This window comes from Natrix helvetica (assembly GCF_964273705.1).
Source record: "Natrix helvetica genome assembly, chromosome: 3".
NCBI classification, from domain to species: Eukaryota; Metazoa; Chordata; class Lepidosauria; order Squamata; family Natricidae; genus Natrix; species Natrix helvetica.
The window spans coordinates 162,872,673-162,885,044 of record NC_138549.1 but is presented as its reverse complement, the minus strand read 5'-3'; the positions used below and the strand labels follow the sequence as shown (position 1 = coordinate 162,885,044).

The window sequence follows — 12,372 nt, the reverse complement described above, 5'->3', positions numbered from 1 at the left end:
TAGGAAGAGAATTTGTTTATGGGGTTTTTTTAAACCATGTTTACCGTTTACTTCAAAACCATACTGTATTAAGAGTGTTTCCAGAAGCTTCATAAAGGATTAAACATACAAGATTTTGGGCAACTATTCCTACTTTTTATAAAATATAAAATGCCGTTAAACCTATTTCTATTAAGCATTATTTTATTAATTTCTACCCTTCAGGGCCAGTCTTCACGGAACATCTTAGTATACAAATATCGAGGCCAGTATCATAATGGTGTGGACAAGCGAGAATAAAAACACCATTACATAAACAGAAATAGGCCAGAAATAAAATTAATACAACTCTTGATACAATCAAATTGTCTATGGGATCTTCGTAATAACTACAAAAGGTAGAATCTATAACCTTTATGAGAGCCACTGCTGAAAAAGCCTTTACTAAAGTAGAAAATGATCAAATTAGCGTTTGGACAATTTCTATTGTAGTAACGTCCATAAAAATTAATTGGTGTAAACTAGAAGTCAGTTTCCTACTTTCAACTGATGCTGAATTTTAGCATGACAAGGAAAACTGAAAGAGATAAAAACACCAAACACCTTTTCCTGGGTTCCTTGCATTGTACACACCCCACTAGACCTGCACAAATATCCATTTGATTGATGACATTTTGTGAATAAAATGGTAATCTATCACCCGTGAAGAGGCTTGGAGTTTTCAAATTAACATACTCAATTGTAGAGACATAAGAAATGATAAGAGCTGGTGAAATCATAACCAGCACATATCGTATGTAACAAACAAAGATTCACAGTTCTTAAACTCTGAATGCTAAAATCACACTGGTAGTTAGATTTATGTAGTACATGTTATTCTGAGGTCTAGCTCTTTGAGGTGCCTGCTCTTAATCCTGGAAACTTGGTTTGGCAGAGTGGTGAACAGCATCAGAGAGACCAAGGTCCAAATTCAGCCTCAGGGCCAGAAGCTTTTTCTGGGTGATTTTGGGTGTGTCCACCCCACCCTTATTGCAATCTACCTTATAGATTTGTTGTGGGGAAAAAGGGAAGATAGAACATTACCCTGTTTCCCTGAAAATAAGACCTCCCTGGATAATAAGCCCAATCGTGCTTTTGAGCACATGCACTAAAATAAGCCCTCCCCTGAAAATAAGCCCTCCCTGAAAATATTGCAACATAGCAGCTGCTGCCATGAGGTGACCATGCTTGCCGCCTCCTGCACCTCAAAAATAATTTGACCTCCCTGAAAATAAGGCCAAGCGCTTATTTCAGGGGTCAAAAGAAACACATTAATTATTTGAAAAAGTGCAAAATGCTATGAAACAAGGAGGGTTTTATGTACATTATCTAGTCAAAGTCTAGTTACAAATATTAAGCTTGCTTAATATCTAATTCTTTGGAAAACAAGGAAAACTGATGCTAAAATGCGTTACCTTTAAATACACTATATTGCCAAAAGTATTCGCTCACAACTGAGTCTGATTATGTGGATGGGTGAGCGAATACTTTTGGCAATATAGTGTACATTGGCAAAAGCAGATACCTTTTTGGAATATAACACATAAACTAGGAGTCAGCATATTGCTCCCAACAATCTGGATCCTCATTTTACTGGCCTTGGAAGGATGGAAGGCTGAGTCAACCTTGAGGGGGTCAGAATCGAACTCCTGGCAGTTAGAAGAATTAGCATGCAATACTGCATTCTAACCACTGCAACAGCGCAGTAAATAAAAACTAAAACCACATACTAGATACATATCTTTTTTCTAAAGGGAAAGCTACATTAATTCAAGGTCATCTTTTTGAAATGATGTAACACTATGATGGAATATCAGCCAAACTATAGTTAATGAGCCTTGGTGGTGCAGTGGTTAGAGTGCAGTACTGCAGGCTACTCTACTGCCTGCCGGCTGCCTGCAACTTGACAATTCAAATCTCACCAGGCTCAAGGTTGACTCAGCCTTCCATCCTTCCGAGGTCGGTAAAATGAGGACCCAGGTTGTTGGGGGCAATAGGCTGACTCTGTAAACCACTTAGAGAGGGCTGAAAAGCACTGTAAAGCAGTATATAAGTCTTAAGTGCTATTACTACTATCGTATCTGAAGCATCATATGGATCACTGAGACCTATGCAGCCTTTACACAGATGACTTATCAATAATAATGCCAAATCTAATCATCCAAACTTTAAACATCTGGCTGATTGTGCAGCGAACCACAATAATATGAATAATAAAATGTTAAAATAAAATAAATTAAAAATAAAAAGTGTGGATAATCAATGTGGCAATACCAGAGGATAATAGAATAAAAGACAACAAATTGGAGAACAACATAAAATATTGAGATCCCAAAAATTGAAACATTATAGCATAAACCAGTGTTTCTCAAACTTGGCGACTTTAAGTCCTGTGGACTTCAACTCCCAGAATTCCCCAGCCAGCTATGCTGGCTGGGGGATTCTGGGAGTTGAAGTCCACAGGACTTAAAGTCGCCAAGTTTGAGAAACACTGGCATAAACCAATTGTGGTGATTCCAATGGCACACTGAGTCCAGAACAAAAACATCTTGGCTGGCAGTTAGAAAACCTACACATTGACAAAATTTCCATCTGTCAAATTAGAAAAGGCCACCTGCTTGATCCACATGTATACGAAATGGACGGCAAGCAAATTTAATAAATAAATACTATGTCAATATATTACAACATCCTGGGTTCCTGGCAAGAACTCAGTGCTTGTGAAGGCCAACACGAGTTAAAAACCTCGCAGCTGTGATTTCACATTGTGTATATAATAATAATTTATGAAATCTGCATACAATCAAATAAATTATAATAAAACCAATAAAGATAAAAAAAATAACAAGGGAGAGAGAGAGAGAGAGAAGCGAGGGGCTCCCTTTTCAAAAGGTTGAGAAGAGCCAAGCCAGGGGTTAACAACCCGCAGCTCTGGAGCTGCATGTGGCAACCTGCGGCTCCCTGTCGCCGGTTGATAAAAGGATGCTGCACTAGGAGACTCTATGGCAGGGGTGTCCAAACTTGGGAACTTTAAGACTTGTGGACTTCAACTCCCAGAATTCCCCAGCCAGCCACGCTGGCTGGGGAATTCTGGGAGTTGAAGTCCACAAGTCTTAAAGTTCCCAAGTTTGGACACCCCTGCTCTATGGCAAGGGAACCAGACTTCCGGTTGGCAGAGGAAAAAGGATGCAGCACCAGGAGACTCCATGGCAAGGGAACCGGACTTCCAGTTGGCAGAGGAAAAAGGATACAGCACTAGGAGGAGACTATATGGTGGGGGAACCAGACTTCCGGTTGGCTCCAGAATTGAATGGGGGGCTTCCAGTAAGGACCTTCCTCGCTCTTTGACTGTTTAAGTTGCCGACCCCTGAGCCAAGCCATCCATAGTTTGTTAGGAGCAACAAAAACAACACTTTCCAAACTAGCAAAGATTAAGCATGCTAAAACTCAGTTAGGACACTAAAGTATGATATAGGTCACACCTTCTTTGAAAAATACAGAAGGCCAAAATGTAAAAAAAAATGATCATAAAAGTCAAGCAACTTCTCCCCAGGGGAAAAACAAAACAGAAACCATTATTACTTGTTGGTTTGGAGAATCTAAGAGGTTTTATAATATATCCAGTGGGGGAGGGGGAAACACTTCTTCGTGACTCAAAATTGCAATAAATTTGTTCAGCCACAATTAGTTATCTCTCAACACAACCTCCTAGCTTGCAACGTTTTCAGGAGAAACTGAATGAACTCAAAGGTAAATCCTTTGCCATAATTAGCCCCGCCATGAAAACAGAACTGCCATGGTCGCAGAAACAACATATTGCTGAACACACTTGAGAGGAAAGTGAGGAAAAAAATGCCAAGAAAGTCTGCAACTCCTGGAAGTTTCTTGCTGAGACAGACAGAATCAAAACATAGTCCTTCTGGCCTGGTAAGCAGGGAACTTCCTATGATGTAACAGAAGTGAACTTAACGAGGAGTACTGGGATCTTAATGAGGAGTAACTGAGATCTTAAATGCATCATTTTATTTAGCTACTGTATTTGTGGGATTTCTGATATTTGATCCCCAACGGTGGAGCTTCTTCTTCTACTGTTCCCCCCCCCCTCCCCAAGTGCCTTTGAATCAGCTTTAACTCCTGGCAATTGCCTGGATAAGCCATGCAATTTCCTTGGCAACATTTTTGGAATTGATTAGCCGTTGCCATCTTCCCAGAGTTGAGAGAGAATGAATGGCGTAAAGTAACCCAGCGGGCTACCTGCCTAAGGCTGAACTAGAACTCAAGATTTCCTGGTTTCCGACATGAAGCCTTTACCTCCTACATGCCATTGTAACTAGTGGCGGCAGTGGGAGGCTCCGCCTACTGGCCCGGATGCTTCTGCGTGGGCGCACACGAGTGAACCGGTAATAAAATAAATTGCAACCCACCACTGATTGTAACAAACTGCTTTTGTATGTCTCCTTCCTCTTCATTATTTTCAATTTTAAAGTTCTCTGCATTCACCCCCATAAACAAAATCAGAAAAAAGCTTTGGTTGTTCAAAATTACTGGAGCAGAGAGCTGGATTATGATGCATGTTACCAACAAAAGGTTTTGGGGACAGCCTATGGAAAAGAAATGATGAGGGAATAATCTGAAGGAAAAATTGATCTTTGAACAGATACTTTGAAGAAATGACTTAGAAGCATAGATTTTTTTCTATAAAACATGTACTTCCAACCCAGAATACTAATTAAAAGAGCATTCATTTGCATAGATCCTTTCATACAAAGTTTGTTTCTAATCCCATTTCTGCATAAATGCCCAATGAAATGTTTCAAAGTATCTAACGTTAATGGCTTGGTTGCAATGTAACATTTACATGCTTTTTTTTTAAAGCTTGACATTTAAATGTTGACTATATCTTTACACTTCATAGCATGTGGCCCATCAGACCAATAGACAATATCAAAGTGTTTTACCCATCTATGGAAAACAAAATGCAAAGTACAGTTTGCTATCTAAAACAGCACACTACCACAAGAAAAATTTCCTGAAGTACAGTAAATCTTAATGTTGTATAATCAAGTATCTGGCGTTTACTTCATGTTTACTCTTCTTTGCAAAGAAAGCACTGAGAACAACACAAAATAATGAGCGCTAGCAAAAGCTGGCATGTCAGCCGCAATGAGGAAGAAATGGCAGCCAAAACTTTGCCTTCATAAAAGCTGACAAGCGAACCTTTGATGAAGTTGGCTAATGACAGTTTCCTTAAACGCATTTCTGAAATCCAATCTCCATGTCCTGGATTAAATGAAACATGGGGGAAAGAGGGATGAGGAACCCACAAAACAATTCCCTAAATGAAACGACACCTGCACCTTTCAAGGAATGTAACCAGAATCGAGATACTTACTCTGCATTAAATCCATTGACGTGCAAGATCCGCATTTGCTTGACAATTGTGCTTTTACCAGATTCACCAGCACCTAGAAAGCAAAAAACAAATCCATTTCAGAAAATAATAGAAGAAACCCAGGAGGATGTGTGTGACTGTACTTGTTCAACAAGCAATATTCCCCCCAAATCTGAACGATGCAATCCAAACTTGAAAACTGAAAGGAAAAAAAAAAGTAATTGCCACTGGAAACTGCAACTGTAACTAAAAATAAATGCCAAGCTAAAGTCATGTGTGAGAGTGGAAGAATGTTTCACTACCCATTTTTTTCCAGGGTCTTTATTGAAACAGGCGCAATGTAGAAGAACTCCAATACCTTAAGAGAAAAACGGTAAACCACCTAATGCTTATTACCATTTCCAACCCATGTTAAGTAGCAAGACCAAATTGCTGCAGTCCATTCTGAGCAAAACACTTGCTAGCTTGGTCTAGAGATCCTTCGTGGCTTCTTCCACCTATGCCACAGACAGTCAAATGCACCAAACATCGAAAACACACATTTCCCTAGCTTTCCCTTCACTTCACTGTTGCGTAAAAGTTTCCTTCTGTGCTGTATCTCCCATCTGCCCTCAAAAACAAAACAAAAAAACAAAAAAAACCAGTCTCCCCATTGACTTCACATATTCTGCATGATTTTAAACTGCCTAGCCAGCCGATATCCTTGGTTGTGCTCCCTTATCCTTTCTCCTTCTCCACCACTTGAAACAAGCTTTCTCCAAATCTGCCCCCACTCAGCCAGCCCAGGGGATGGTTTCAGCCACAAAATCTGACGGCCATTGGTTTGCACTGTTTTTATACAGGAGCACAAGACTTGCTTGACTAACGCAGACCCACAGATACCTCAATTCATTTTCTAAGATAGCTTCTCACCAGCCCGAGGGGGAATAAAGGATACACTGCTTAAAGAGGGCATTGCTCATGAAAGCACTGTAGTATCTGTGGTGCCAAGCTTTCTCACTCACTCGCAGCACAATCCTCCATTTTGAGTCTCATACACAAAACTAAATTTTAGCAGCTATATATCAAAGGCTATTTGGTTGCAGGAGGCTCCCAATTTTGTCCTTCTCTTTCTCTGTCTTTATCTGCCCTGCCATTCTGGCCCCCGATTACCATAGCATACTGCTAATGTTTTCAGCCTTCTTCAAATCCAACCATTAAACGCAGCGAGACCAAAATATTAAATTTTCACTCCCTTTCCCTTTCATTTCTCATCAATACTGGTGAAAATCAAATTCCCCATTCCTCACAGCCAGACAAATAATTGCATCAAGTCTTTGCCAGTCACAGAGTTGTAATATGTCTTTCCTACCAAGCAATAAGAGAGCTGATCAAAAGCAAGGGTGTTTTCCCACACCTTCCGCCTAACTATATATAAGTCTTATCATACTAGGCACTTACAAATTAAAACCAATCTCTACTGAAGCAATGGCACATTTAAATGAAAACATTAATTCCAAGGTTGTTAATATTGATCTATGAAAGACCAAAATGGACGGTGTCAATTTTTCTCATATAAAACATTTGTCATTAATATGTCAATTAAATGTTTCTTCAGTTGAGAAACTACATTAAATATCCTAAAGTATATAAGGCCTTATAAATAAGATTGGACAAAGCTTCCACCCCATTTAATTATTCTTAATATATTCATAATATGCTGGAATACTTGAAATGACCTGCATTGGGCTGTTTTATAGCATTTACAATAGCAAAGGTTTCTTGCTGTTAACTGATTTGTGGAATCATAAAACTACTACTGTGTGTATGATGATACATTTAGGCCCAGCCAAACATAAAAGGAAGACATGTTCTAACTATGAAGAATCTGACATTTTCTCTCAGCACTTTACTGATCATTGGAGTTTCAAGAACATATTAAACTGACTGCTATCTCAGCCTAAAACATATGTATATCAAAGTAAATCCAATGATTTAAAATGTTTTAATATCTAGTATTATATGTATTCTTAAGATTGTAACCCTAGCAATAAGAGTTGTCTGTAATATGTATGTGTAAGGTCAACTATTTCATTCCAACTTAAGTTAAACAGGATCTCGACAAATCATTTATCATAGGAAACATTCTGTTATTCTTCGAATTGGTTTTTAGTCCTCCTCCAAATCAACAATGTAAAACTCACAGACCTCATTTTTCTTATTTTCCTCCTCCCTAAAATCAGTCTATTCAGAAGGAATATTCTACTAGCAAGCACTATCATATTTAGGTAAATACATGTTAGGAAACAGTACTATTCACTTTATTTTTACTCGGGATCTTCAGATGAAACTGTAGAAAGGGAAGGCCTGTGGGAAAATATATCTAAATAGCCCAGTCTGTGATATTGGGATCGACATATGCTAAAACTCCAACTCTTTGAACAAAAAGACTTATATCCAGTCCTATTTTCAACAAAAGTATCAAAGAGAAGAATGCAACTTAATCCCAGTATTTAAAATTTAATTAAGGATTAGGTTTTTTTTAGCCCACTCCCTTTCCCCTATATCTCCAAAGAAATACCTGTATTTTTTTCTCTCCACCTGACCAATATACTGCAAAAAATTCAAGAGACTTCCTGCAAGGATTCAATGTGCCATCATCATCAGACAGCAGAGCGAGTCCTGATTCTCCTTATATCCTCTGTTTCCACCTACTATATTTACTTCAGTTCCCACCAACGGCCTGTGGCATCAAGTACCTTAACGGAAGTGCCGAATATTCTGTTGCATCCCCAAAGCCAATCACGTCAGTATCAATCGGAATATTTTCTTTACCTGAAAGTGACTTTTCTCTTCAACAGTTCAGTGAAGAGGGGCAACACTTCACCCACCCTTATCACCCCGGCACAAGCAAATGACAAGCAACGGAAGCAGAAGGGCAGAGGTAGAATGAAGCAATTTTTTTATTTATTAACCAACTTTTGGGGGCAAAAAAAAAAAATCCCAAACCAAAAAGACCAAGGGCAGTCAAAGGAGAAGGATAGGGGTCTTATGGGGGGGACGACGACAAAAAGGAGTGTTATTAAAATAATAACATTATCATCATCATCATGTGTCATCTGTGGAATTTTCTGGCAAGGAAATGACCAGGCCACCCCCTTCCACCTTAAGCCCACAAAAAAGGATAATTTTAAAAGAGAGGAGAAAGACCCCCTCCTGACCTCGCCTGGAGATCTTCCTAGTCCCTTCCCTGACACTTCTGCTCCCCCAAGGGGGTTTAGTCCAAGCTGCAAGATGGGGAAACCATCAGGGAGGGCCAAGGCCTACTTCCTTCCGACCACCAACCCCAGCCCCTTCGCATTCCCCCCCCCCTCCTCTTGGCATCTCGGTCGCTTCTTACACCGGGGATGTCAAGCCGGGGCTGCCAGCCTGGGAAAAGGGCAGAAAGCAAAACCCCTCCCGCCCTGTCCTCTTCCTGGCACAGGGCCCGCTTCATTGGAGGCGGCGGGCGAGACAGCCAAGCAGGGCCCCACCTCTCCTGCCCAGTCCCCGCCACCCAGCCCACCCGTCGTCGTTCCCCCGGGCCCCTAGGAGAAGGGGGGCTCTCCCCTCTCTTCCCGCCCCCGACGCCCGCGCGCCTTACCCAGCAAGAGGAGCCTGTGCGTGGCCCTATAGACCTGTTTGTCCTTCTGCAGCTGCTTCTCGATCTTCTTGTTGGCCTCTCGCTGCGCCTTTTCCTCGTTGCGCTGATCCTCAGTCTTGCTGTTCCCTAAACAGCCCATCTTGGGGTGGGGTGCAATGGAGGGGGAGGGGGGGAAAGGGGGTAAGGAGGGGAAGCAGGAAGCGATCGGGGGTGGCGGGCGAGGCGGCGGCGAGTCTCCTTGCCCCCCGTTCAATATTATTCTTTCACGCACAGCTGTCGCTACCCAAAGACATGGAGAACTCGGAGCCTACAACGGGGTGGGGGCCGGGAAAAGGGGGGGGAGAGCGATGACTTTGCTACTGCTCAAGCCGGGCCTTCACCTCCTTCTCCCCTAACACCGCCGCCAGATCCGCTCGCAATGCAGATTCCCCCCCCAATAAAAAAAAAAAGCGCGCACACACAAACACAAAAAGGGGGGGAGGCAATTAGGGAGGGGGGGGTAGGGAACGTCGGGAGGTCGGCAGCCACCCGAAGGGGGAAGGATCACGGGTTAAAAATTGGCTTCCCTTTTCCTCCTTCTTCCCCCCCCACCAAACCCCGCAGGGAGAGCCACCGCCAAATCTGGGTGGGTTTTTCTTTAAATATCTCCAGCTTCCACGCCACCTCCGCCGGTGGGGGTGGTGGGGAACAGAATAAAAGCCAAATTGTCTTTTTTCTTCTTCTTCTTCACTTTACATATAATCCTTCAGGATCGAGGCGACGGCAGCAGCAAGCTCCAGAAAGCCGGAGGAGGGCAGGAGGAGGGGGGGGGGAGACCCTCCCAACTCCGGGCACCGAAGCTCTAGCAACGTCTCTCTCTTCTTTGGCTGGCCCCTTTTCTCTCTTTTTTTGGTGGGGGGGCTAAAAATTGCCCCTTTTCTCTCCGTCTCCTCCTCCGCCTCGCGGCTCCCCCTTCCAAAGCGCCTCTTGCAAAGTGGGTGAAGCGCCCGAAAAGGGTCACCGCTAACCTTTCCGCTGCGTCGGGCAAAGCAAAAGAAGGCGAGTCCCTTCTGCGTTCCGGGCTGGGCTGGGTAGATTTTCCTCCTCCTCTCCAGCCTGCGGTGCGGCGGCGGCTGTGCGTCTTCCTGCCCTTAATGGTGGTTTGTACAAATCCAAGGCCCTCTCCGCCTTTCTCCTTCTCCTCCTCGCCCTTTTGCTTATTCACATTCGGCTTCCCGGCGGCTCGATCGGCTCTCGCCTCTCCGGCAAATGCGGGGAGACGAGGGGTAAAGGGGACGGGAGGGGGGAGGAGGAGGAGGAGGAAAGAGGCAGCAGAGAGGAAAACGCAGTGTGGATCTCCTCCCCCAAAACAAAAATAACTCTCCTATGGGGGAGCTTCCCTTCCGCGCCCCCCCCCGCTCCCTATTTAATTTGCCTTCCTCTTCCCTGCATTTCCCCCGCCGAGGGGGGGCCGATTTTAATATTAAAAGCAAGCGAGGCAAGGGAGCGCGAGCGAGGCAGTGACGGGGTGGGGCAACCTCGGCTCAGAGTGAACCATGGGAACTCAATCATTCACATGATACCCAAACGTCAGGAGTTAACTGACTAGAGGCGCCCTCTTCAAACGCCCTCGGGGAAAGACGGAAGGGGGGGGGACGGACGGGCGGTGGCTGCACGTGTTGCGTTGCCCGCTCCCTCCTAGCTTCACCCGCCCAGGTGTGTGTGTCTGTTAAGGTGAGGGGGGGTTATTCCTATTAAGACAAGGATGGGAGGGGGACATCCCTCTTTCATTTGTTTCTTTGCTTTCGGGAAACGCTTGCAGTTTCGCTTCCGAGCGTAACTTTCCTCAGACCGATGCAGGACTGGGGGGGGGGGGGAGATAGGCTCGGGGCGCAAAAGGCGTCCTCGTTCCTTTCTCTACCGCCCGCCCCCCCCCCCGAAAATGGAGGTGCCCAGATGGACCCCACCCGAAGGAGAAATCCTGGGGCTTGTTGGAAAACCTTGAGGGGAATGAAGGAGGCGGCGGGGAAATGGGGAGAGGCTGGGAGCAAACGCCGCGGATCCTGGCAATTAAGGCAGACGAGGAGCAGTCCTTAAAGGGGGGGGGGGGTTAGGGACCCTGGCTGGGAAGGGAAGACCTGCCCGTCCTGTAACCTGACTGGAGAGGGGGAAGCAGCGAGAGCCAAAAGCCTGGGAGGTGAGGTGAGGGGGGGGGAGGTGAAAGATGCGCTAATTCTGGGGGAAGAACGAAGATAGGCTCCATTTTAGGCTGATTGCGTTGCGATCGTGTCTGAATCGATCCAGTATAACTCTTATTCCAACCATATACCTGACACACTGGTTTCTTCCCCAACCCCTCCCCCCCCATCACTTTAACCTTAGACTGTCTACCGTCGACCTCACCCTATTCCTAAGAGGTCTTTAAAGGGCGTGCATAAGCGCACCAGCGCGCCTACCTTCCCTGTCCTAATATTCCCTTGCATTCGTATTCATTTCATGTATTCATAATCATGTCTATACTTTATATCTGTTATCTAATTCATGCTTGACAAATAAAATAAAAAAATATATAAATATAAATTACGATCCTGTCTGCATTAACCCCAAGGGGAATAAGCCTGTTCCTTTGCGTCCTTCGAGACTAAGCAGCGTCTGAATCGTGTTAATTTAATTACGTGCCTTCGTGTTGGATACACAGGATCTTCCCTCCCGTTTGCAAGTATTTTGTTGGATTTATATTCTGCCTGCCCTCCCAACAATTCAAGGCAAGGTTTTATGGTATTTTTTTTACCGATCAATCAATTTATAGGCGGCTTCAATCACAACTGCAAATCTATGCGTTTACGGAATATTAGATAATTGGGATTAAGTCAAGAAGAGTCAGAAAAATAAAATAGTTAGAATCCATAATACAGGAATTAAAAAACAACAACACCTGCTATACAAAAGTGTAAATGGAAAGTCGGGTCATAAACCATCCTGCTTCTGGATGCACCCCCCCCCCCAATCCAAATCTTCAAGATATTTGAAAACAGGTGATGGTTAAGTTATGGTTTATTGAATGAGTTTTGGTTAACACAGCCTACTAAACCCAACTGAACAAACTACTTTAGAATTTAGTTCAGGCATGCTCCTAGTTATATTAAAATCAGTCATACTGCTTTTTGTTAAAAAAATATTTAATATTTTAAAAAGCTGTTTCCTCATATTGTTAAACCACTGGGAACAGAAAATCCTTGGTGATCAATTAGATTTGGAAATATCTCAGTAGAATCAAACTGTTTTGTTGTCTATGCTTTGCTTCAAGCAGATTAAGGCCTCTTCTGATGCTATTTCATAGCTTATCTAACTTTTACCTCAA

The 12,372-nt window shown here is 43.5% G+C and overlaps 1 protein-coding gene across 4 annotated transcripts in view; it reads right to left on the bottom strand.

Moving 5' to 3' along the window:
* The window catches only part of GNAS (GNAS complex locus), a 241,776-nt gene that overhangs the window by 122,792 nt on the left and 106,612 nt on the right, over positions 1 to 12,372 (bottom strand). For 2 of the 4 annotated variants that reach the window (XM_081948387.1, XM_081948389.1), the window contains exon 2: positions 5,411 to 5,483. In XM_081948387.1, coding sequence (XP_081804513.1) covers positions 5,411 to 5,483 — 73 coding nt within the window. Of the gene's footprint in view, positions 1 to 5,410; positions 5,484 to 9,032; positions 10,596 to 12,372 lie in introns of those variants that run through there. The other 2 variants (XM_081948388.1, XM_081948390.1) reach the window with 2 other exon arrangements.